We start from the raw sequence: 27515 nt of genomic DNA, 5'->3' as shown, positions 1-27515 counted from the left end.
AATTTTCTCTCAATCAATCATGTTTAAAATAACTGCCAACGTTTTTCTATAACGAGAAAAAACGGTGGGCCTACGGCCGACATATTATTTGAATCTGAACCCATCTGGCGTGTACGGGTCGCGCAATTACAGTTGATGCGAACCACACACACATTGTTGTGTGTATTAGTGTATCTGTATGCTTTCGACAGCGATACCCTTGCGCAGCTAGCGTTATTAGCGAGAAAGTGAAAACAAAAGTTTACGATCATCGAATTTCAATAATTATTCGAAATGTTTGTACCGTGAGTTATTTTTATTATTTTAAAAATAAACTAATGACTTACGTAAAGAATGTAATAACATGGTTAAAAATTGATTTAAAAAGCGTAAAATGGAGATTAAAACTTTGTAAATTATGTTAAAATTTTGAATTTAAAATATATCTAATCTGTGCTCAATAGAAACCAAACAAAAGTATAAATCCGTAAAAAAGTAGACCCTACACATAACTCTGAACATCTACTTGACACCCGTAACGTTTCTATATACTTACAAGTTATGGTCACAAGATATCAAGCCCTAAAAACCATCCCTGTATTTTTTCCAAAAATGACTTAATTGACAATTTATTATATTCACCCCACACCGCAGCGAATGTTTTATATGTATATATACAACCCTTTGCACATTGAAACAACCCTGCGGCTGTTTCAGGGATTAGCGTCGCCAGCCCAGCCCAACCCCCAACCACCAAACTCTAACCCCGCATAGCCGGAGGGATGTTCACTTGTTCACAAATGAACGGAATTATAAAAAAAAAATCAAGAGAAATATAAGCAAACGGAAACAATCCATTATTCCAACCGTATTTTCCAACCACCTGCACGGTCGAAAATGACTATTGCTAATTTAGTAAGAAATATTTGATATTTCTGGTTAAAAACGGGATTGCAGACCGTACAAATGAATTAACGGGTTTCCTAACTTTTAGTAAATCGCGAATATATTATAATGATGTCGGAACACGTGTTTATGAAACCCCGAATATTTTTGCATTACAACGAAAATTCTATGTATCATATCGACATGTTAAAATCGATAAAAACACTCTTAAATAGATCTTTCTATTTATTAAAAAAGGCCTGTTAATTTATCTTGAGGGCAAAAATCGATTTCTCGTCGTGTACTCTCAATCACACTTTTCACAAGATTATTTATACATTTTTTAGCTTAAATCGACAAATTTATTACGTAAGATTATTGGGCGTATTTTTGCGCCAGAAGAAAGTCCAAATTTTATTTATATTCAATGAAAATATTTATCTGAATTGTGAAAATTGAAGTTCTTTCTTGAACGTACCAGTATATATACAATTATATTGTCGAAGATTAAGACCTAGAAGTCGAGGTCTTATGTGGCTTGGCGGATAATTAAATATACTCGTATGTTCACGAAATATCATTCAATAGCTCAATTCCTCTTGTCTTGCCAAGCTGTACTAGAACAACTGTTCTGCGGTGTGGCATCTTGAACAAGTCATGGTGACGACTACGGCTGAAGTTTTCAAACACGTATTAATTGTTAGAGGTAATAATTTTTGTTTGAAGAGTGTCATGGTAATTTTAATGAGATTTTCAGGAGTTTTCAGAATATCAATTTCAGATTTGTTATGAGGTTAAATGTAGTAGGAGTTGAGAAGGAAAAAGTAGTTAATTCTCGTTATTTGGATCTGGTTACAAAATTATTTAATAAATTATTTTACTAATATTACTTAGGTACCACTATTGATTCTCTCCACCTAAAATTACACACTTGGTACATTTTAGAAGTGAAATACACTGGTGGCCATTTCATTCACGGGCCGCCTCTGGTAATATGTATATATTTATTATATAAAATTTAATTTAGTACCATATAATGTATTAAATATACTGTAAATGTCCAAATTAAGACTGCTTTTTTTATTGTATTTATTCTGCGGTTTTCACCAAAATAGGTCACTAGAGGCAGGTGTAAACCGCACTAAAAATGTAATTAACCTGTTCTATGATTTTATTATAAATGATTCGACAATATACCTAAGACAATGTAAATATTTATGTATGATTATTAACATTACTTTATGTATATATTTTTAGAGTTAAAAGTATATATTTATAATACGTATGCATAATCGATGATGTTAAAATATTTATAAAAATAATATTTATTAATGTTTATCTTTATCACACATAAGCAACTTTTGAATTAAAAATTTACTGGAAACATCAGAGTGTCTCTTACTTGCCACATTTTATCTTAATTTTGCCAGACAAAAATAATAAGTCTAGATATATCAATGCTATAAAGTCATTGCCCGTAATACTTCCGGAGAACATTACTGAGAAGTTTAATTGTAAAGAGATGAACATAATACGGCAGAGTAGGTACAAAAGTATCGCCCTGATAGATGGCCATCATTTCTTAATTATTTATTGGGGATATCAAAATTCTTGCACTAATTTACTGGGGATGTCACAGTTCCACTGTTGCACTGATTTATTGGGAATGTCACGGTTCCACTGCACTGATTAATTGGGGATGTCACAGTTTTACTGGACTAATTTATTGGGGATGTCACAGTTCCACTGCACTGATTTATTGGGAATGTCACGGTTCCACTGCACTGATTTATTGGGGATATCAAAATTCTTGCACTAATTTACTGGGGATGTCACAGTTCCACTGCACTGATTTATTGGGAATGTCACGGTTCCACTGCACTGATTAATTGGGGATGTCACAGTTTTACTGGACTAATTTATTGGGGATGTCACAGTTCCACTGCACTGATTTATTGGGAATGTCACGGTTCCACTGCACTGACTAATTGGGGATGTCACAGTTTTACTGGACTAATTTATTGGGGATGTCACAGTTCCACTGCACTGATTTATTGGGAATGTCACGGTTCCACTGCACTGATTTATTGGGGATATCAAAATTCTTGCACTAATTTACTGGGGATGTCACAGTTCCACTGAACTGATTTATTGGGGATGTCACAGTTTTACTGGACTAATTTATTGGGGATGTCACAATTCCACTGAACTGATTTATTGGGGATGTCACAGTTCCACTGCACTGAATTATTGGGGATGTCACAGTTCCACTGAACTGATTTATTGGGGATGTCACTGTTTTACTGGACTAATTTACTGGGGATGTCACAGTTCCACTGCACTGATTTATTGGGAATGTCACGGTTCCACTGCACTGATTAATTGGGGATGTCACAGTTCCACTGCACTGATTTATTGTAGATGTCACAGTTTTACTGGATTAATTTATTGGGGATGTCACAGTTCCACTGCGCTGAATTATTGGGAATGTCACGGTTCCACTGCACTGACTTATTGGGGATGTCACAGTTCCACCTCACTGAATTGTTGGGGATGTCACAGTTCCACTGAACTGATTTATTGGGGATGTCACAGTTCGAGTTCACTGACACCCCCAATTAATCAAATTAAAAAAATAATGAATACAGAACTTTGTAGTTGATAATGTGACACGGTTTGCTCAGTATTGCAAAGTCCGCCTAGTTTCCCACAAAGGGAGTTGGCCGCAATGGCTGAACGGCAAGTTTGTTGGAAAACTAAAGCATTTCAGCGGAACTATCGCCATTGTCAGTCTCGCGCGTTCCTCACTCCGCCCGCCCACACCCTCCGCTCCTCTCCACCCAGATTGAGCCATTTGAACTTTGCAACTTGGAAATTGTGAAAAATATTGCAGTTGTTTTGTTTGCTAAACTTTTGCAATTTGTAATGGACGCCGCTGAAAGTTCTACTTCCGTTTTTCTCATTACGGAGTTCATTAGAACACAGTTCAAGTTTTTTCCCCTTGTCAAGGCTTGCAAACAAAATTATTTTACAGTCATTAACTTGCACATTTATTTTTAGCATTTTACTGCAGACTTTACGTATAACATATATGAACTTTTTAGCAGTTTTTCAGACCGAGGTCACGAAAGATATCGGAGTTGAACTCTGAAACCTATCGCTAAACCTCGGCTGAAAAGGAACCGGAGGGGAGTGAGATTAGGAAGCATAAGGTCGAAAAGTATATACTTGGCTTTTCAGATCTGGTCACTGAACACGGATATAAAGTTATCTGAAAATTTTATGGATGCACACAATTTAAATTTAAACAGTTCGTTCGTTGGTTCCAATTTTGACCGCCTGCACAGTTTTCCATTCTGTGCGTTTAATTTGCTTAGAAATAAACAAACTTGATCGATGAATAACGTATTGATAGAAAGCTCGGCTCACTTAACTTTGCAGACGGTCATAGGAGGAATCAACGCATACAAGAGGTGTTTTTTTTTAATCCAGAGTTTTTTTAAGCCATGAAATCCTTAGTAAAGCCCCTGGCTGCAAACTTAGGTTTTTTAATCTGTAAATAAAAACTTATCAATTCAAAATCAAAAGTTACAGATGGTCACCTACATGTACACAGTAAATTGGCACTTCACTCCAATTGGTGCCGCCGCCCCGGGAACCATTTATTGGATAACCAACACCTCTGCCATATGTCACCCCAAGTAGTTCGCTACGTTAGCAAAGGTGCCCGAGTTCATTGATTGAGGTGTGTTCAGGATGCGCCTTCCCAACAGGTGCTTGACGTGTCAGATCTGGAGTGGCTGGTTTCTTCAGACCCTTTGAACTCTCCAACTGGTCTCTCGACCCATCGCCTTGCGCCGCAGTGGGAGGGATACGTTCATATGTCCGCTTCTCCTGGACACACTGATCCCTAGATTCCTTCCCAACCCTCATACCTTTTACCTTCTCAGAACTTCATCCCCTTATTTTCCTTAATAAATACCCTCCACACATCATCCCAATGATGACATATGCCCTGAGGGAAATTATTTGTTTCAGGGCGTTTCCATATTAACAAAATGCATCAAACTAGCTAGGTAAAAAAAATATTCTCAAACATGTTCAAACGCAATAATTATCCAAAAATATAACAATTTTCAACGGTTTGGCGTTTTATTTGACATTTAGTTCTGTTACTAAGATATAGTTTCTCTAAATTGAATAATTGGAAACTCTATAACTAACTAATGTTGCGGATAAACAAACAAATTGTAAGGTTAAATATTAAAACCCCAAATAAATCAAAGAGTAATTTCAAATCTCTTTTTACGGCTAATAAATAACAGTATTGTTTTAGAGTTAATCTGGGTTTATATGAGGTTCACGTCTACCACTTAAGCATATAAATCTTATTGTAATATTCGTTAGGTTATCTTTTTTTTATATTGATCAGTGAGTTATTGCTTCCTCACCCACTGGCATTGTCAAACAAGATCATGAGAATACATAAAGTAGTCAATTTCTTATGGGGTTAACAAGCACAATACCTATCATCAGTCCTGATGATGGATACTGCAACACTGTCCGAAAAGTTGCCTACAAAGGAGGAAACGCAACACGGCTTGATAATCCAAAAATTAATCACTGTAATTAGTTAGGATAGTTTCGCTCATAATCGATAATACAGTGGGATAAGAACGGGTTAGTAGAAAACGTTACTCAAAATCACGCGCTTGCGTATTGTGTATACGGCTCGTAATACGGCAATACTCGTAGCGGATAGATATTTTAACCACCCGACCTCTAGGAGAGGAACGTCTTACAATCTTATTAAACGGAGATAAAAATTTGGCTAATTTATATAGCGCCGTTTTCGTGAGAAATCACTTCAAGGGCGCTGTACAAATATATTTCTTAAATAGTTCATAGTAGAACTACTGACTTAAAACTAGTGATTTACCTCTAAGACTTATATCTAGTGACCTAATACTAACGCCTATAACTAATCTCTTACGACTAAGGCCTATAACTACCATCTTAACGACAGATATATTTAAAAATGTAGAAACTTACAACTAAAATTAACATTAACAATCTAATTTTACTAGCGCCAGAAGAATTGTAGATTTCATTAACAATCTGGTTAATTTGACAAAAAATATCGATCAGTCGCGAAATAAAAATCTATAAAAGTAGTAATACCCATTTGCAGCACTATCAGAAGTATAATTAAAAACAAAATATTGATTTACCAAAGCAAATACACCAGACCGGTTCAATGACTTTACGAATTTCCTCTGAAGAAACTTGAAGTGAGCAACAAAACGCGAAAAGCTAAAATTACTGTGTTTTTGAGGTTTGGAACACAGTGCCAGTCCATAAAAATCTTGGATATTATTATTATGGCCCTCTTCCTCGTATTCCTGCTGCGGCGTATTAGGGAATCTTTATAAGTACGACTGTTAAGGTGGCCTGGATTATCCAAAACGAAATTGCGAACGACTTTGGTAAAATTTGCATTTTAACTCGTGATCTGGATTTGTTGACATTAAAAAATGTCCGAAATCAACACTTACACTATTACAACTATTATTTATGTTAACCACAGTAATTAAAATGTAATGATGTATCGCTAATGTTATTTTATAGATTCTCTGACCAATTCCACCACAATTAGGTCAATTGTAGATAATTTAAAAAATACATTATTCTAACCTTATGGTTGAGTCTAGGTATAATTTCATTAATAAAAACATAACTAACCGCATTCTACTTGTTACGTTATACGTGATCAGATTTAAATGAAAAAACATTAATTGGATCCCCATCGTACATACAGGAATGTTTTAGTTGATACAGTATTGAATTTTTAACGACCAAACTTGGTAATTTTACAACAGTTTTATGATGGATTATCCGAAAAACTATAAGTAGTACTAACCCAATTTATTGGAACTTCTCTTTGTGTCAATGGAAAACTATTTAAAAGAAATATAAGATGTAGAGGTACATTACGTTATTTAATAGGTTGATAAATTTTTCCCTCACTATTAATTATTATAGAAGTAGCGAGGTCCTGTTTTAACTCGACCGTTTAATGTCTCTCTGTAAATTTTTTTTTACGTTCCGTTTACATTTCAAGATGTTGGCAGTTCGAATGGTTATAAAATAACTTTTTTTAATGTGAACTCGTCGTGGTTATTTGTATATTCTGATTCGCATATTTTTTTAATATTATATTACCTACCTGCCTGAAGAAAGTTTGGAAAAAGAATACATGTCATTGAGGTAGTTAGTGATGTACCTTTGGACAAATTGGATTTAAATTTGTTTGTGATATTTTATAACTAAGTAGGTACTTTGGTATTTGAGTACCGACTTAGAAATTTTATGATTTAGGAGAAAAAAGTTGTTTTTATGTAGTAAATAAGATAAAGTTTAAAACATACTTTTTTGACTTTCTTGAAGTTCTAGTTTTAGCTAATAGTGGGAATATTTTGTTGGTGCTTTTTAATAAGCAAATGCTCAGAAGTCTATCACTAAGGGTAAACGTAACGTACGTTATATACTCGTTTATATATGGGATAAATTAATTACTTTATTAAAATATTATTGCAAGTTATGTTTTACAGTAGGAGTATTAAGATGAATTATTTGTTTACAATACGCAATATGAATACGAACAAATAGTTTTGTCCGTATAAAAACTCTATTATATCAAGAAAGGCATACATATATAAAACTGGATTGAATTTCATTGCTACTTCCGATTTTATGTCCGGGTTAAATCTTCCCCATAGGAAAAACTAAACCCTTCCACTCACTTTTCCACAAATGATCATCTAGTCAATCAAAACTATGCAAGTGCATTATATAAGCAAAATAAATACAAAACAATACAAGAAAAACACGTCAACTCACCAGAGATCAAATGGGAAAATAATTCACCGACTCCAGATATTTTCATATCAGAGGGTTCGGCTCGGTAGAACTTATAACAGGGCCTATAAATCCTACTGATCCCTCAACATATTTAAAAAAATCTTTCGTTATCCTACATGTATTCAAAATGACCGACTTTTGCATCTTTATATATAATTTTTTTGATTGATCTAATACGCCTAAATTTTTAATGAGAGAGCTAGGTATAATGCCAGTAGCCGAAATAACGAATGGTAATATTTTTATAGTCTGAGAATGCCAAATTCTTTTTATTTCGTTTCCTAAAAATTTACAATATCGACGACTATTTATCATTCATTTATGTAAATAGTGAATACAAAGGGTCCTAGTGCGCTTCCTTGTGGAACTCCATATGTAATATGCAGTGGCTTGTTATTGTGGTGATTAATTCTGACTTTAAGTGTTCTGTTACTCTTATAATTTTCATTCGATGGAGATATAGGTTTCTATGTATATAATCTATTAGATATGCGAATGCTTCTTTTGAGCCTCTTTTTCTCTAAATCTATATTGTTTATCCGAGATTAAATTATCATCTTCCTGTTCTTGTTACATACTAACTAGTGTTGATTAATAAATGAATACCGATTGTTTATTGTGATAATCTTTATCAGTGCGGTTAACCATACGTCCTTGACTATTTCAGAGGATGTAATTATATGATAGTCTTTAGATAAAACTGATTTACTTGCAATACGAGAAATATTTATGCACTTTACGCATACGCAGCTATTTCCAATTCAGTTAAAGAGAAACACAAGAATAATGTTCAGAATGGGATATTTTCACAAACTACTAATACCGTTAAAATGTGTGGAAGATTTAAAGTTTTTCTTCTGATCTAATATTAAAAATGTTTAATTTAAATACTTTCGTTCATTATTATTGATAATCATCAAACCATCTAAAACAGCCCATTCCAAAACGGTTGCAACTGGCTACATTGTCATTATGACGTAGAAAATGCCACTGGCTGGTAAGACGGCTATGACGTCAACGCCGTCATATAATTAATAAATAAAAACAAACATGTCGCTTTGGCCCCAAATCAAAAGGGCATATTTTAATGGCTTTCGAAAATTTATTCGTCAATCTAAAAATGTCTTTATTAAGGTACTAACATTTTTTCAAATCTAGACGCCGTTATCATTTAACTAAATTATTGACAACAAAATCTTGGGACAAGTCAAAGGAATTAGGGATCTTGGAATTAGGTTTAACACCCAATCAAAAATTGAAATCACATGCAACATACAACTATAAAGTCATGAATACATTGGGATTTATAGTCAGAACTCTCAAAGACTTCAAATCACAAATATTAGTGAGGAAATATTACGAAATTTTTAAAAATGAGAAAAAAATATTTTTTGGCCGGGCAATAAATAAAAAGACATAGTTATGTTAAGAAACATACATTTACTATCGTAAAAGATTGTTAATAAAAGAAAAATTGCATATTCTAATTTTACATTTTTTTAACGTATGATGTTTTACAAAGGAGTCGCCCAAATGCATACATGGCTTTTTTGTTGTTTGTTTTTGGGGTGTTATGCCGTGTTGTATCCGAAGATGTGTCACATCTTCGGATCTACCGGATCTGCCCTGATGATGGACACTGCAACGCTGTCCGAAACGTCGGCTAAAGAAGGAGTTAGCGCAACACGGCATAACACCCCAAAAACAAACAACAAAAATGCTTTTGGCCGTGAAAATCTAAAAACTTACCCACCACGCATACATGGCTTGTTAGGTCACGTGAAACAGTTCTCACTGGTTTCCCGTCTGCCACCTTTTGCTGCCCTTTTCGAGCAGACCACACAGTGTAGCTTGGGACATTTTCTTAAAATATGGAGTTTTCCATTGAGCCCGGTCTCTGATGGAGTGAGAATATTTATTTCTCAGTAAAAATACAAACTCAAATAAAATAAATGCTTAGTTATTTTTATGTATGAAAAATAGAGCAAAAAGCACAACCAGTCGTAAGTGGGTACTGTATACAACCGAATAGAATAATGTGTATCTGTAAAAGGACCCTTTTATTTTTTAAACAACAAAATGTGTATCCGTTGTTTATGCCGCCGCTGCGGCGCCATCGGAGAGGTAAGAATGTTTCCTATGTCGCCGTGGCGGCGACAACGGAGTACAAAGAGTTAATATTATTTCTAAAATGTTATATTTGCATTTATAATGCTCAGTTCATAAAACAAATCCATTTTTTGTGACGTTTTAATTTTAATTTAATTTTTTTAATCACTGCGAATATTCGTACTAAACAGTACTCACGCAAATACGTAAATAATTAAGCTTGTTATTTGATTTGAGAAAGACGTGGCACGATCAAGAATCAAATGCTTCGGGATCGAAAAAGAATCAAAAGAGTTGGGCTATGTCACACCGAGAAAAATGTGTATTTCTAATTTATTAAGAATCTCTTCAAATTAGTCGTAATCGGTTAAAACGGGATTGCAGGCTTTTAACGAATGAATTTATAGGTTTCCTTATATTTTTTTAGTAAAATGCGAAAGTATTATTACGATGTCAGAACACATGTTCCTAAAATCCAAATATTTTTGCATTTTGTCTTCGTATATTATGAAGGCTAAAACACGTGTTCATGTAAATATATTTTTTGAATTTACTAAAAGTTTATCAGAAAACGACCTGCAAACCCGTTTTCTATGAATAATTTGATGAGATTCTTAATAAATTTTTAAAACTGATTTTACTCCGTGCAGGAGTCCAAATATCAGAAGGTTATGTAGTAGGTGTGTATGAGACGATGTATAAATGTGAATCAAGCAAGAAGGGTATCCTTAGACAGAGTTATTTTATGGCGTATCATCTCTGTCTAACCCTGTGCAGGAACAGCTCGACATAAAATTTCCAGCAAATCGTTCAGAAAGAAACGACCCATTCTCAAATGACAACCGTGCACATATGTTGGACAAAGGGGATCAATGACGCTAGTTCCTCGGACTATCTTCCATTGAAATACGGATAGAACAAAAAAGCATTCCTCTAGAAGCAAGTGCTCTAACGATTGCATTCCGTGTGATAAGAATTGGGAATCTATCAAACCGGTAGCCCGTTTTGGCAAAGAATTATTAATTTTATTAAACTTTTATTCAGAACTAACTAACTAACCATCACAGGCAGAGAGGACGGACCGCTAAAGAACTCGGTCTTGGCATTCAGAACATATGAAGTGAAGACACGTAAGTGAAGAATAGTTTCTGATTACGAAAGCTATCAATGTACCTGTATAATGTAGGCATTTTCAGTATTCAGTCTATTGAAGTCCCCTGCAGTGGTTGGTACGATAAATAGCTACCCACCACCCACCACCCACTGCCTGCAAGACCCGCATTGCACTTATTTAGAGCGCACCGTAATGGGGTTAGAATTTTCCCCATTAAGTAAGCACTTCCAGAAAAAATAACCACCGTGGACTTTCCTTTAAGGCTGTACTACTCGTTCAAATAATTTATATCGGAGTAATATTCCAATTTAAAAATGAGCTGCTGTCGGCGATTAATTAAAGCTAGAAAGTTTTCAAGAAATGTGAGAATTTTTATAACGCCGCCGATTAGTAAAGAATAAATTAGTAAAGTTAATTGATCGGCCTTGAGTAAATTAATCGCTTTTTCAAATATTCTGTTTTAAAACATTAAATATTTCATCGGTTTGCATAAATAATAACACAGTTTAATTCCCCACACTAAAATAATAATGATAAATGTTTTTCACTTTCCTTTTTAATGTCACAATCTCTATATAATGATATCCTCACAGGGACCTTCCATGCTGAGAATTTCATTTTTATCAATTTTTGCAACAATAAAAACTTTTTAAAAATTCCGCCGCTCTTAAAAAACGAAGATATGTCACGGCTACAAAGCGCGTAAACAACAAGAAATGGAAATAAAAATCTAAGTACGCCTGTGGTCATGGAACAGTGAAGATAGGCCTCAAGATATTTGTGACGTAGGTACTCGTTAGGTCATACTCTATGACCCTCTCGCCAGGGGCCCTAAGGGTGGGGGATCAATAACCACGCCATAAACAGCCTCTTGAATGTAGATGTAAATATTTGGTTTTCTGCTAATAATATCATTGCATAACACATACCATACAATGTTAGTTCATTGTAGTGTAGCATAAAGATGGTTGATACTACAAGTATAACACTAGTGTAAAATCACCATTCAGACTCGAAAATATAGTCCATATAATCCAAACGTTGTTTCAAATGGCTTTAGCTGTGTTTGGTGGCCAGATCTGAATAGTTAGGTACTTCCCAACCTTTCAGCAATTCTTGCTAGTGCCATAGTGTTGTTGGTCTTAAAATGGTTGGAATAGTGATTGCAAATAAGCAAAGATCAGATCATCAAACATGGCTAAAAGCCATTTCAAGCAACGCTTAGACTCTGAATTGTGATCTTACACCAGGACGATACTGATTGTATCTTCCGCTCTGGAACGTGCCGCAAATATATTTTATATGATTAAATTTTGATATTACACAAATTAATCAAATAAAATTTTCTTGCGCACTCCGGGATTTGAATCCGCGACCTTCGGATTACTAGTCGAGAACCTTGCCCCTAGACTACGTAGGCCGTCAAAATATTCTTCCAGATCATATGAAGTCCACCAATACTTTGGTTAAATTAAAAAAGATTGTGAAAATATATGTGTTGAGAGAGGATTGCCTTTTCGATTGATTTTTTCATCCTTATCCTTTCTTAAATATTAAGATTTTATTTAAATCTATTTGCCAAAAGTAGAGTGTCACCCTACCTGCCTTTATTATTTACTAAAACTTGAGTGTCATCCTACCTGTCTTTATTATTTACTAAAAGTAGAGTGTCACCCTAACTGTCTTTTGTCTTTATTATTTAAAAGTTGAGTGTCACTCTACCTGTCTTTATTATTTACTAAAAGTTGGGTGTCACCCTACCTGTCTTTATTATTTACTAAAAGTAGAGTGTCATCCTACCTGTCTTTATTATTTACTAAATGTAAAGTATGACCCTACCCGTTTTTTATTATTTACTAAAAGTTGAGTGTCACCTTACCTGTCTTTCTTATTTACTAAAAGTAGAGTGTCATCCTACCTGTCTTTATTATTTACCAAAAGTAGAGTGTCATCCTACCTGTCTTTATTATTTACTAGAAGTTGAGTGTCACCCTACATGCCTTTATTATTTACTAAAAGTAGAGTGTCACCCTACCGGTCTTTATTATTTACTAAAAGTAAAGTGTCACCCTACCTGTTTTTATTATTTACTAAAAGTAGAGTGTCATCCTACCTGTCTTTATTATTTACTAAATGTAAAGTGTGACCCTACCCGTTTTTTATTATTTACTAAAAGTTGAGTGTCACCTTACCTGTCTTTATTATTTACTAAAAGTAGAGTGTCATCATACCTGTCTTTATTATTTACCAAAAGTAGAGTGTCATCCTACCTGTATTTATTATTTACTAGAAGTTGAGTTCACCTTACATGCCTTTATTATTTACTAAAAGTAGAGTGTCACCCTACCGGTCTTTATTATTTATTAAAAGTAAAGTGTCACCCTACCTGTTTTTATTATTTACTAAAAGTAGAGTGTCACCTACCTGTCTTTATTATTTACTAAAAGTAGAGTGTCACCCTTACTGTCTTTGTTGTTTACTTTGTATGTTCTGGGGAATAATTATTATTGAATACTTATGGTTCAAATATTGTAGTCATGTTACTCATGTTACATTTTGTTTTCTTTATTTTAGAAATATTTTTTTTGTATGGGATTACTTTATGTTTGCTTCACTAAAATGTAAATTGTTAGCTTCGATGCAGGCTTAGTCCTAGTAAGGTTGCTTTTTTATGAGAAAAAATAAGATTTGTGTACAGTGAGAAGCAATAAATAAATAAATTGGACAACAGGGCAATAATGTTGAAACGTGGACACTACCGAGGAGTAACTAGTTAATATTTATATAAAAGAAATTTATGATATTATGAATATTGATTTAATGGATTATGGAAGTTGATTTAAAATTAACATGTACGAGTATACAATTTGCAAGGCGATGATGTTTAGTATGTCCAAATGGAATATAACACATATTTAGCAGGAGTGACGAATCAATTCCCTTCCATTCATCTGCTGCGTTGTCCGAAAGTTATCCACGAGGGGTTGACCGTTCACCTTGAAAGCTCTGAAGACTTCAAACTGTAACATGTAATAATTAACCATACTGTGGAAGATCAGGGATGTATATATCGCACTCCCACTTGATATCTCAGTTAGGTCTTATCATCTCTTTTTTCCTGATCTTGCTATTTAACTTTCTTAAATGGTTAATTCTAACTTTGAACAAAATGATCCGTCTAATTAAGATTAAAAACTTCGGCTTCTCTGATGCACCTGGTGACACATGATACCGTATAAGACTGAATGCTCGATTTCAATACTTTTAGGAAATATTTTTTAGACAAACATTTTTAAACTATAGTTAATCCATTTATTTTAAAAGTGATGTCTCCAACAAGTATTCTCGTGGAAGATTTCATGCACTTTTTTATGATCCGAAAGTGAGGACTTCTGTTGATCAGAAGTCGCCAACCAACAGAGCGACTGAACTGCTTAACGATTCTGCACTGACCATCGACATTTTCTAACTATCTTTTGACATATGTCACAAAATAGTAAAATTAGCCCTATGACTATTTATACTTACATGAACCCCAAATTTGTGATCTTATCCATAATATATTGGTGCATAACCGTTTTATGGAGAATGCAAATAAATTTATAAATAAATAACCTTAACATTCCACTGTGATCACCAACTGTACAGACAACAATACGAAGAAGAAGAAAAAAGGGTAATTCATAAAACTCTGATGGCACTTAAGCATTGTGACGAGATGGCCATTTAGAAAGAATGCCAGAACACAAGATCATAAAAGAATGAAGGAAGACCTAATAGATAACTGAAGAAGACTAGCCAGATACCGGAGCTGGTGGAAAAATTTGATGAAAAAGGCCAAATCTCACTCTTGAATGTAAACGTAGCTACTTGTTTTACTTTACGATTATACAAGCGTTACAAAAAGATTATGGGATATAAGTTAAAAGAGATCTGTTCAACGGGGCCACAACTACATAACGTTGATTATAGCAATGAGTTAAAAATAATTACCTTGTCGGCCTTCGTGCTCAAAGGCGTCTCATAAACGATCCAGCGTACGCTCTCAAAGCACTTAGGCGTCGTGAGCGAGCCCAGGTAAGTGAAGTAATTCGTCTTGCGCTCCACAATGTTCAAGGGGAATGTGATTGGGTAGGACAGTTTCCCCAGGCGAGCTTCTTCAACTGTATCCAACAAAGTGGAAACCTCGTATGAGGAATTATAAGTGGCCTGAAAAATAAATCATTTTTCTTTGGTTTAAGAAATGTCAGATCTGTTCCAACTGCTAAGTTCTCGCAGATAAAATGGCTGAGATGTGTGAGAACCATTAAGAAAAAGATCAGTGAGAACCTTTAAGAATCTGCATGTCTGGAAGCATTTTGGATGGCAATTGAAACGGTTTATTTACGAAAGTGAAAATATGTGATAAAATTTTAATACTCACCTCAAACAACATTCCTATCACGGAGAGGGCGTCTGGTCTTCCAGACTCCAGTGCTTCATCTACTGAACTGAAATTGACAAAATATTGGGTAAAAAGTAAGCATAAAATCAAATTTCAATTAAAATATTTTGTTTAAGGCAAACCAAGGAAGCTATTTTACCACTCCTCCACTTTTCCTATCTTCCTGCCACTTAAAAGTTTGTTTGTCAATCATGCATTACCTGAACTCGGTGTTGAAATGGACGAGGTGCATCTCCATGGGAAATTTCTGGGAGTTGATGGCGTGCTCTGATCCGTCAGTGTTGTCGTAGCCCCAGTGGAAGTGCACAGTAGCCAGTTGGTAAGACCCTATCAGGGGTCCTCCAGACATAGTAGGCTGAGCATCCTTATCTTCTCCGAAAGGACCAATCAATTCAACTGAAACACCTCATACACAGTCATTTTCGTAAATCCTTCAAATAATATACCTGGAGTAGGATTTTAGATTGGATCACATAAAGTTAAAAATTAACGTGATCGAACGGAGCCCAACAAGAAAAAGCAAAAGCTTCTTGGAGATACAGCACAGGGCTTTTGAAAACAGCTTGGACATCATCCTAAAGTGGATAGACACTATCAGACACTATTCAGGTGCAAAGGTTGGAATAAGGGCAAATGACAACTACGTGTGGTAGGGAAATCATCAAATCGTGGAATCTGGGGATGTTGAATTCTATCTTCTATCAATTACACAAAGATTTTAAAAAACCCTTTTTTCCAAAAACTTTATTAATCGGGTAACCTTTTGTTAAATTTCTTCAATAAGACATTTTTTCTTTTCTGTCCTGTGTCATGTATGTGAAATTGTGATGTAGGTATAAAATAGCATCAACTGCATAGTTTGAAAAGAAAATTTACAGTGACATAGTTAAAGGAGTACCGACTAGACTGTTGAATTTGGCAGCTACCTCTGGTCTGTTTTTATAAAAAAAACCATTTACCTTGTGCAGAAACAGGCGGTCCGTTTGATTGATTTCCCTACCTATATGATTGGAAGATGCTCGGGATAAATTCGGGATCTGGAAACTAATCGGGAAACTGTCTAAACTCGCTCCAAACATTTGTAAATGGTTGACATTTGTTACATGCGAACTCGTCGTTTCTACAACTTTTTCTTGAGTTCAACAGCTGGGCTGTGGACAGTTTGCCGGTATATATGTTTCCTTTCCTCTCCTCATAAAAACGCTCTTTATAGCATCTCCAAAGATGACAAAGGCCTTGAGGCAGATTAATTTTCTCAATGTCTCCTGAGTGGGGTTAGTGAAAAGATGTGGAAAAAATGTAAATTGTAACATTAACATCCAACTGGTTATCTTGAAAATATGAACACCGACGCAGGAAATTTTCAGGAATATTTGTTCACTCACCTGTGGTTCCAATATTTCCAAGTTTGATGAACTCGTGTGTAGTTCCGTAGTTCTTGAATACCAAGCAAGACTTGCCTCCCTCCTGCATAAATTTATTTCTGATGTTAATGGGAGACCTTCTGTTTCCATTGCAGTTCGGGAATGTTAATTCCCACTTCTCTTGATCTGATCAAAACAATTAATAATAGCACATTCATTCAAATTAAATAATAATAACGTAATGAGCTCCTTAAAAAATAATATTTTAGATATTTCAAATGAGTCTACTACTAGAAATGTATAACTGCACTCGGAACGCGAGAATGATTTCCCTTGAATTGCGTCTACAGATCGCATTTTAAGATGCGTTCAAGATACGAACTGGTTTAAAAATATATACGCTTCTAGTTTTCCGTGCACCTGTGGACAGACTAAGAATCCAATTATTCATTCCATTTTTAAGGCTTTTTTGAAAATTGTTAACGATTATTTCTATTCCAAATGATTAGCAAAAAAAATGATAATGTAAAAGTAATAATCTTGTAAGTTCTTCTACAATCATTCAGAATCAACAAAATACTTATATATTTTTTATTTAGGTGGAATAATTTATTTTTATTAAAATGTTTAATTTACCTTCGTGGTTCCAGGCTAAGGTTCCATTAAACTCTGTAAAATAAAATAACTCTTGTATTTTTATAAAATTTTAAGTGGTATAACGTTTTAAAATTAATGGTTCGGTTTAATAAATTTGCTCACCGGAAATAGCTTCCAAGTAGACGATGCGTGCGGTGAACCGATCGAGCTGTGAATATAATATATATTACGTATATCATTTAATATTTGTAAGAAAGAAAAACAATTTCTAATAGTAGTTACTAATGAAATGGGTAGTGCGTACTTCTTCAGAATTGTAAACTTCATTTCCAGAGCTGTAAATTTCGTCATCGAAGATATTTTTAACATCAACCTTTGGTAATATACTACCTGTGGAAAAAACATGGTAAAACTGTAAATTTATGTATGTGTGAGGAGTACAGACACGATAATAGTTTCAAGCAAAGCTTGGCGAATTGTTAACTGTAGGGTCGGTTATAGCAGTTTACTTTTAATCTGGCAGCAAGTTGGATTATTTAACAGGACCTGTATTTAAACATATTTTTTTCTTTTAATGATTAATTAAAAGACATCATGCAGAATCCCAACCATTTAAAAATGAAAACTGCAATTATCAAGTGCGTCAAAAGGAATATAGAAAATACCCCTTTTCGTGGTGGCCTTTCGAAACGAGTTTAATTTTCAAAATGTTAAAAACAAAAAATATTTTTAAAATACGGTAAGGTTAGGTTAGGTTAGGTCTTCGTTAGCTACCTAGTGACTTTCTCAGCTTTTTATTTATTTTTGTAAAAAGTTGAAATGGTTTCTTCGGTGGTTTCTTCGTCTGGATTAAAGTAGAATAGGGGTGTGTACGAAGTTATTTGTTTTATTTAAATTAAAATAACTTCACAAAGTGTATTTGCAATTATTGAAGAAGTAAATTATTTGTTGTTTTTAAATTATTATGCCAGAGTGATCTGTTATGACGTCAATACTTTAATATTATCGTATAAAGAGGGTAGGTACATATTTAAACTTCGTTACAAAATTGGCCGGAATCTAAATAGAGTGATAAACCATTACAAGATTATTTATTGTTATTAAGTTTAATTTGTAGAACTCCATTTTATTTTTTTATTTTTTATATATACAATAATATTATTATTGGGTTTATAAAAACAGTTTATTTTTAAACAAGTTCTGCTGTGTAATTATTATTACGCGTGACAGCTGTTTCGCCCTCTGAAGGCATTATCAAACTGTCTTGATACAGTTTGATAATGCCTTCAGAGGGCGAAACAGCTGTCACGCGTAATAATAATTACACAGCAGAACTTGTTTAAAAATAAACTGTTTTTATAAACCCAATAATAATATTATTGTATATATAAAAAAAAAAAAAAAAAAAAAAAAAAAAAAAAAAAAAAAAAAAAAAAAAAATTACAAGATTAGTTTAAATCAAGATATTATTTATGATAATTTCTGTTCATAATTATTATTTTATTTAACCAATTGCAAATCATTTTAAAGTAAGAATTTATTTTTTCAACCATTTTTTATAATTCTTATGTAGAAAATTGTAAAAATTTTAATGTACACAATGTAAAAGCGCAACTGTTAAAATAAACGCACACAGCGCTCCCTCGGTACAAATAAATAATATAGTGGCAACCTTCCACACTAAAAAGTTGTAGCGCTACAATTAGTATCACTTTATTTTAAATAATATATTTTTATTTTGAAAAAAACATATGCAGGAATACATGAAAAATGAAGAAATTAATTTTTTTATTATAAATCAAGACTCCATTTCGCTGCAATTATTGTTTCTTTAACGAATGTATTTATAATTGTTACTCACCCGCAGTTAGGCAGAAAACGGATAGATAGAATACAATATTTATCAAAGCCATTTTTATTTTTAAATTAACTTTTATAAATTTAGTTGGTTATTTGAAAATATAACCGATATCGGTCTACTAACAATAAATATTTTAAAAACAATGATCGATGAATCTTTAGGTAATCTTTTTATACTCTAATTGTAAGATTGCAAAAAATTATCGGTTTGCCTAGTTTTGGCGTGTGCTCTTTGCTCCTATATAATATACCTAATAGCGGTACCAGTGGCGCACAGAAATAAATTCATAAAAATATGAAAAACCTGCTTAACTCTAAAAAAAAAATCTATTTTTAATAGATATTCACATTTAAATTTGTAATTTATACGAATTCGCCCCTCGAATACCTCACAGAGCTGACGAATTCAACCCTCAAATACCTCACAGAGCTGACAATATTTCTGGTTTTCACATTTCACGGGTGTTCTAAGCCATCATCATGTAGAGGTGAATGTACGTTTCATAGAGAGGTGAATGTACGTAGGTTTTACTTTTCAAGGATGTTCTACGCCATCGACATGGAGAGTAAATGTGTGTAGGTTTCACGTTTCAAGGGTGTTATATGCCATCGACATGGAGAGTGAATGTATGTAGGTTTCACGTTTCAAGGGTGTTATGTGCCATCGACATAGAGAGTGAATGTATGTAGGTTTCACGATTCAAGGATGTTCTACGCCATCGACATGGAGAGTAAATGTGTGTAGGTTTCACGTTTCAAGGGTGTTATATGCCATCGACATGGAGAGTGAATGTATGTAGGTTTCACGTTTCAAGGGTGTTATGTGCCATCGACATGGAGAGTGAATGTATGTAGGTTTCACGATTCAAGGGTGTTCTATGCCATCATCATGGAGAGGTGAATGTATGTAGGTTTTACTTTTCAAGGATGTTCTGTGCCATCGACATAGAGAGGTGGATGTATGTAGGTTTTACTTTTCAAGGATGTTCTATGCCATCAACATGGAGAGGTGAATGTATGTAGGTTTCACGATTCAAGGGTGTTTATTGCCATCATCATGGAGAGGTGAATGTGTGTATTAATTTTGTTTAAATGGGCAAATTTCAAAATTAAATGGAAGATTGGAGTCGAATTTAGACTTCAAAAGTGATAACAAAAGTGACCTTGAGATAACGGTGGGGAGGGAATTTTAGAAAAAAAATTGATAAAAGAGCTCTCTGCTCAAACACTGCGGGATCTGTCTTTGAGAATGTAAAAAATGTCAGATAAGATGGGGGAATGTGGTTACATAAATAAGTCATATAAATATTGATTACAAATTAGTAAAAACAATTAAAACGACTCATTTTTTTATTCTGCAAATTAAATCTTAGATATACAATAAAATCTAAGAATTTTTAACATTCAGTTAGCTTTCTCCATACCTAGAATTTCGTCGGAGGATGTTTGTTAAACACACAATATTCTGTTTTTCGGATATCTTTCTAAATATTTTTATATGGCTGATTAAAATAATCTGCTGACTAATTGTAAAAATCTTTGAGTAACCACAGTAGTTTTAGTAAACTGTATGAAAAGCAATCAAAGTCACTCCGCGCAACTGCCAAAAGGCCAATCTAAATGATAACATCTAATTATGGTAATCGCATTTTGATGATCACCATATCACACGAATAATAATATGTACATACTAATAAACGTGTTTTAAATTTTACACAACTGATAAACCACCACTTACCCTACATTAATGGCTGTGTATAGATTGTGTAAAATTTAAAACACGTGTGTTAGTAAGGCCCATAATGTTTTATCATTTTTCATTTTATCATTCGTTTGTTGTGTAGCCGTAAGATGGTAATCGTATTTTTTATGTAAGTACCGCACGAGAGTCCCAAGTACTCCCAAGTGTCTGGAGCTAGTAAGACTAATATGGCTTTCCTGATTGGGGTATGTTAGGAAGGGGGTGGGAGAGGAAGGGGTGTCGAGAAGTGCCTGGCTATTCAGATCTGGTCACCAAATACGGTTAATGTCTATTCAAGCAGCATTTAGATTCTGAATGTAATTTTTCACCAGTGCAATACTGAAAGTATCTGTAACTCTGGATAGTGCCGCAAATACACTATGCATTGTGTCCGAAAACTGAAAATTCAAGTGGGAAGCTGTTAAATTTGGAGTCGATTTTGTTGTATATCTTTTTTAATTAGAGTGCGAAGATGGATCTTGTTAGATTTACTTTGTAAAAAATAGGTTCAACCTTTTAGTTACCTTTTAATTGATAAAAGTTAAAAATATATTAAAATTTGAAATGCCCTGATCGAAAACATGACTTTTTTAGGCCCTCTATGTGATCTTAAATCTCCAGTTACATTATTTGAAATGAATAAATTGTGAAATAACACAATATAGTATATATAGTAATAAAATTTACTTTCGCATGTCGGGATTTGAACCCGCAACCTTTGAATTCGTTGCCAAGGATCATAACACTAAACCACGGAGGCATTCGACGTCCTCGGTATAACTCTAATGAAAGAGCACCATTCGGAATCGAAACTGCAAGATTTCCCCAAAGTTGGCATCAATTCGGATTAGACTCTGGTCCAGTTTATTCATTCACCAAAAATGTTAATGTTATTCTCGAGTCATAATGTATTTATGTTTGTTTCTTTTATTTAATGGACGGTATGAAACAGGACAAAGCCGAAAAGTAGGAAAGTAACAAAAAATAACAGAAACAAATAAGTTTAAAACAAAACTTAAAACATGGCTGAGAGAACAAAGAAAAAATCATTTTCAAACATTATTGAGAGAGTGTTAAGACAACTAGAAACTGAATACAAAAATATAAAAACTACCACAGGCCGCCTCAGAACAGTAAACCCTAGTGAGGAGGACTGAGGAAACTTTAAAATTATTATTATTTAAAAAAACTATTTACTAGTATCTACAGAAAACATAATCAGTTGCATGTCCATAAAAATAGAGCAATGAGAATAATACTAAATATATAGATAAATATTAAATAGATGATGATAAAGGACCTAATTGGTTAACGGTGAAACAGGTGCTAACATTTAACGCAATTGTATTTATACAAACAATAATAAACAACCTTTTATCAAAATACTTTCTAAACATAAGCAACATGGATATTCACAGACATAGCACGAAGACGTCCTATGCAATCAGACTACCAAAAATGACAAAGATGACAACGCAATAATGAAAACAGTTTATTCTACAAAGGGATAAAATATTATAATGCACTGTCGGAGACCATAAAAATGACATCAATTAATAAATGAAAAATAGATTGTAAAAAACACAATACATTAAGCAAGATTAATTGCAAAGACACCAATTAATAAATTAAAAATAGATTTAAAAGACGACGATTAATGAATTAAGCAAGATAAAATTCAACGAAAACAATTGATATACTCGTATATTAATTATCACAGTAAGATTGTTTTTTTATCAATTAAGATTCCAAGATATTTAACATTAGATTTATGATTTAGTTTAGCTCAGTCCGTATTACGTGTGATGTTATACAATTCTTTTAATGATTGGTTTTGTCAATTAAAGTTTTTGGCCCATCTTCTTGTAGGGAGAAGGGAAAATAATAAGTTTTTTCTGTGTTGAGAGATAATAATTTGCTATCGAACCATTTTTGATAATCTTCATATCTTAATTGGCTGCATTGGTAATCTCGTTCCATGTCTTTTTTCGATAATTATTGCAGTGTCGCTAGAAGAAGATATGATTTTACCAGTTTAAAAGTTTGATTAACATAAAATATTAATAAAATTGGTCCAATGGCAGTCCCTTGGGGAATTCCAATTTCCTAACTTTCGTCTTCATTTATTATTGTGCATTATTTAATTTTACGTTTTAACATCTTTGAGTTAGATAGCTTTGTAGCAATTCCAATTTCCAAACTTTCATCTTAATTTATTATTGTGTGTTATTTAATTTTACCTTTTGAAATCTTTGAGTTAGATAGCTCTGTAACTAATACCTAACCTTAACAATAATTTTTTTTTTTTTTTTAACTTTATTTATTTTCATTTCTTATCACATATTATACATATTAATAGATAATATAAAATAACATAATATATAATACCAAATAGTTTACAAAAGAAATGAAAACCCACTAAGGCACTGACTGCCTGAGTGTGGGTAATATAAAACGATTACTATATTTCAAGTACCTAAAGTATAATATACATTAGTAGAAAAAGTTTTTTTTTTGTTTATAGTTATTATAAAAAGTAAAGAGAAAAACATTATGTACAATAATTTATAAAGTTTCAGCAAGTGAGTTGTAGAAAGGATAAATAAATTTATAGTAAAAGCGTTTCAATATCTGCGTCAATCAGCCATAATTTTACCTCTTTAATATATTCTATCTTTTTGTTTATCATTTGAGTTTGTAGTGGTAGAAGGTTAAATGTACGAGGATAATGCCGACATCATTTATTTTATTAATTTGTTCTGCATATGAGATATTATCAAATACCTTATGTAAAAACAAAAATTAAAGTTAAAACTTATAAAAAATAAAAACTTTCTTCTACAATACTTGTCACACCTATACATAACCACGTAAACACCTCAGCACAGGTTCTCCTAGTGAGGTGTTCACGAAACATACAATATTACTCACATACAGTATCACCTTCTCAAACCTACCTTACACGCAACATATTATAGTTATAAGTTTGAAATATATCATGTACAAATATAAATAATTATGTGAACACTGTAAATATTAAATATAAATAAATAAATAAATAAAATCTATGAAAATGCCAAGGGATTTCTTTTTTGTAGAATGCATGGCACATAGTTAAAGTTAGTTCTGCAGTGGCATCATGATTTTATCTTTTCAAAAAAAAGTTGCAATGTTTGAGACAAGATGGGAATATTCCACTATTCAAAGTTATATTAATAATGTGTTTAATGGATTTTTGTGCGGTTTCAACATTTCCACTGTGACTCCATCAAATCCTAGTGCAGATCCACATTTTAAATCATTTATAGTTACCGGTTGGAAAAGAGACAGATTGTTTAGTTTAAGACAGTCCTTTTCGAAAGTTTCTCTTTTATATTAAGGCATTAGTACATTTTGTCGGTTCGCTTATGGGGTTAATAGTTTTATTCAAGGTATTAGAACATTTTGTCGGTTCCATTATGGGGTAAAAAAAAAATCATTTTTTTTTTATTTAGTTTTTCCGTTTTTCAATGTTTTCCAAATATTTTTTACATTTTGTTTAGCCAGGTCAATTTAATTTTTGTGAAAGTTTTCTTTAGTTGTTTTAATGAAAAAGATTAAGTTGTTCCTAATATGTGATGATTTTTTTTCTCATGTGATACAACTCTTCTTTTTTCCGATAGACACGATTAAGCCATGTTAGATCCATGGTTTTATTTTTCTGAATTTTACTTTATCAACTTATCAGTTGATGGATATAATTTCATAGAATATTTTCAAAAATATTTGCAAATGAAGATTTTACTACGGGACGCCAGGTTTCCTCACTTATTATTTTAAGAAGAAGCAGTTATACTTTTTATATTTGTGTGTTCCACAAATAACTAACTTTTTTATTTAAAATTATTCACTCCAAACTACCCAAAACCTCATCTTGTAATAGCGAGGTTCTCCCAACATTCTATTTTTTTTGTTTACGTAAAATCCCAAAAAAATATATATATATTTGTACAGCGCCCTTGGTGTGATATTGAACAAAAACAGCGCTATACAAATCATCCAAGTATTATTATCATCGGTGTGTTCGGTAAATCAATCTAAATAATATTAAAATATATTATTTTACATTTAGATTAATATCTAATCAGTTAACTCTGTCCATAAGTACTTTTTCGACTGTGATGTCTATCGCACAAGATGTTACAAAGTAGCTATAATTCGGTAAACAACGTTTATTATGCTCGCTAGCGAAGGCTTCAATTATAACAGTTTATATCAGAATGTATGCAGGGGTAGTGCAATGCAATACATTATATATTTTAAAATAACAGACAGATAATAAGAATACATACATAGCACCAAAAATGCGGAATAGATGTGAAAAAGATAAACACAAAAATGTGCGCAAGCAGCCGTTTATGGAGGATATTTGAACATCTCCCGTCTCCAGAGGGGCATCAGGGGGGACTCCATCCAGGCAATCATTGCAGTGACGATAGTGTTATAAGATTGGCGTAGTATAGAACTACAATTGAGCAAGATAAAATTTAATAGTATGAAAGTTATAAACAGTAATTTGTTAACTTAAAGGGAACAATAACTATAATAAAACATATATTTGTAAATCTTTCAAGTCAAAATAGTGTTAATCTTATATATTTATTAATCTTTAAAAAATAGTGTTGGTTTACATTGCAATTAATGTACACAATTTGAATTGCGATTATATTTAATAGCCGTCGGTGGTAATGGTAATCCTGCCAAAATATGTCCAATAAAACAAAACAATCATTTAGCAGGAGTAACGAATCAGTGTCCTTCTGTTGATCTGCTGCGTGGTCCGGAAGTTATCCACTAGGGGTTTCCCGTTCACATGAAAAGCTCTGAAGACTTCAAACTGAAACAATACATTAATTCTTTATTATATTAGTATCATTGGGTGAAGTCGCGTATCCAATACTGAACAGTAAGGCGATTAAATGAAATTAACCTAGGATTGTTAGAAAGACAGCTGAAATGTTCCAAACTATACCATCTCTTTAACCTGGGTTAAATATCATAGATATACCTTCATATTAAAGATAAAGGCGGAGATATACCAACAGAGTTGAATAACTCAGATGCAATAAATAATCATTTTATGAACCACAGTCAAAGCCTAAAACCAATTCAAAACCTAAGTCCAATTCTACTCAATCATTATAATTCACAAAATCACTCAGTGTCAAATTCACTCTCACTTGAAACGGTTGACGAAACTACAATAACAAAACACATTCATAATATTAAATCAAACGCCATCGGTTGCAATAACATAAGTATCACAATGATTAAACTCATCCTTCCTTTTGCACTCAGCACCATAACAACAATTATTAACCGATCATTACGGACAGATACAGTCCCAGCAGTGTGGAAAACTAGGTTTAGTAACACCAATTCATAAAAAGAAACCAATTTCTAGTCTTAGCGATCTCAGACCGATCAGTATTTTACCGAAATTATCCAAGGCACTCGAAAAAGTTGTGTTTGACCAAACAGTAGTCTACACTGAAACATGCGGGATTATACAACATCATCGATCGGGGTTTCGGAAAGGCCACAGCACTACGACAGCTCTGCAATGCATTTAATACGATATTCTAGCCTCCACATTGGTTCTTCTGGATTTCTTTAAAGCATTTGACTTACTGAGCATTCCATTGCTCGTTTCAAAGTTGCGATACTTGGGTTTCAATGATCAAACAATAAAATGGCTTCTGCAGATATATCAATGGGGCTCTAAAACATTCATCTAATGTTAAAATAACGCGAGGGGTACCGCAGGAATCGATACTAGGGCCATTGCTTTTTGCCTTATATACCGCTGACATGATGACATCTATTAGACACTATATTTCGCACATGTATGTAGATGATACACAACTATATTTATCGTTTGAAGTATGTAACGATCATCTAGCGGTGGAAATGATAAATAGTAACCTATGTAGAGTTTGCGCTTGGGCATAATAGCATGCACTACTTCTCAATCCCCAAAAAAATGTTGCTATGTTAATGGGAACTAAACAAAAAATATCATGTGTAATGTTTAAGGACATGATGTAAAAATAGGTGAAACCACTATTCCCTTTATAAAATCTGCGCGCAACCTTGGAATAATGGTGGACGGTAAATTGAAGTATGAGGAATATATTAAAACAAGTCACAGTGGTGCTATTGGAGACTTTTTCTGCTGTATAATATAAGAGATCATATATCAATGAAATCACGAAAGATTATTACTAATAATCTTGTTCTCTCAATATTGGACTATGGAGACACGTGCATGGTGAAAAAAACAACGAGTCCAAAATACATGTGACCGGTATTGTTATAATGTCCCGAGACGCGATCATATCTCGCCTTACCTCTATCGGCATCAGATTCTAAATATGTCGAACAGAAGGAAATTACACCAATTGGGTCAAATGTTCAATTTAATGAATTCAAAGGTTCCTGCCTATCTTTTTGACAGATTGC

The 27515-nt window shown here is 33.3% G+C and overlaps 3 protein-coding genes across 3 annotated transcripts in view; 1 reads left to right on the top strand and 2 right to left on the bottom strand.

Moving 5' to 3' along the window:
* Window positions 1-27515, top strand: part of LOC149423361 (uncharacterized) — a gene marked incomplete at its 5' end in the record, with an annotated part of 104847 nt that overhangs the window by 14826 nt on the left and 62506 nt on the right. The window lies entirely within an intron of this gene.
* LOC149423363 (carbonic anhydrase 1-like) lies at window positions 13904-16938 on the bottom strand. The gene is made up of 5 exons (XM_089632966.1): window positions 16838-16938; window positions 15653-15848; window positions 15432-15498; window positions 15002-15217; window positions 13904-14028 (listed from the first exon to the last, which is right to left on the bottom strand). The coding sequence occupies exons 1-5, from the start codon at window positions 16923-16925 to the stop codon at window positions 13924-13926; spliced, it is 672 nt and encodes a 223-aa protein (XP_089489092.1). The 5' UTR covers window positions 16926-16938; the 3' UTR covers window positions 13904-13923.
* LOC149423362 (carbonic anhydrase 1-like) overlaps window positions 25786-27515 on the bottom strand; it is a 40068-nt gene continuing 38338 nt past the window's right edge. The window contains exon 6 of the mRNA XM_089633001.1: window positions 25786-25890. Within this exon, the coding sequence (XP_089489127.1) occupies window positions 25786-25890 (105 nt within the window). The remainder of the gene's footprint in view (window positions 25891-27515) is intronic.

Source organism: Hesperophylax consimilis, chromosome 6, assembly GCF_061612785.1.
Source record: "Hesperophylax consimilis isolate HC1 chromosome 6, BYU_Hcon_1.0, whole genome shotgun sequence".
NCBI lineage: Eukaryota > Metazoa > Arthropoda > Insecta > Trichoptera > Limnephilidae > Hesperophylax > Hesperophylax consimilis.
Note: the sequence above shows the minus strand (reverse complement) of the source record. Positions and strands in the feature narration are given on the sequence as shown.

Excerpts from the sequence above, each read along its gene's own strand:
- LOC149423363 (XM_089632966.1), bottom strand. The coding sequence starts at position 16,925 with ATGCAGGAGGGAGGCAAGTCTTGCTTGGTATTCAAGAACTACGGAACT. Across the intron at positions 15,849-16,837 it reads TGGAAATATTGGAACCACAG|TTGAATTGATTGGTCCTTTC; the intron begins GTGAGTGAACAA and ends GAGGTGTTTCAG. Across the intron at positions 15,499-15,652 it reads CATTTCAACACCGAGTTCAG|TTCAGTAGATGAAGCACTGG; the intron begins GTAATGCATGAT and ends TGTCAATTTCAG.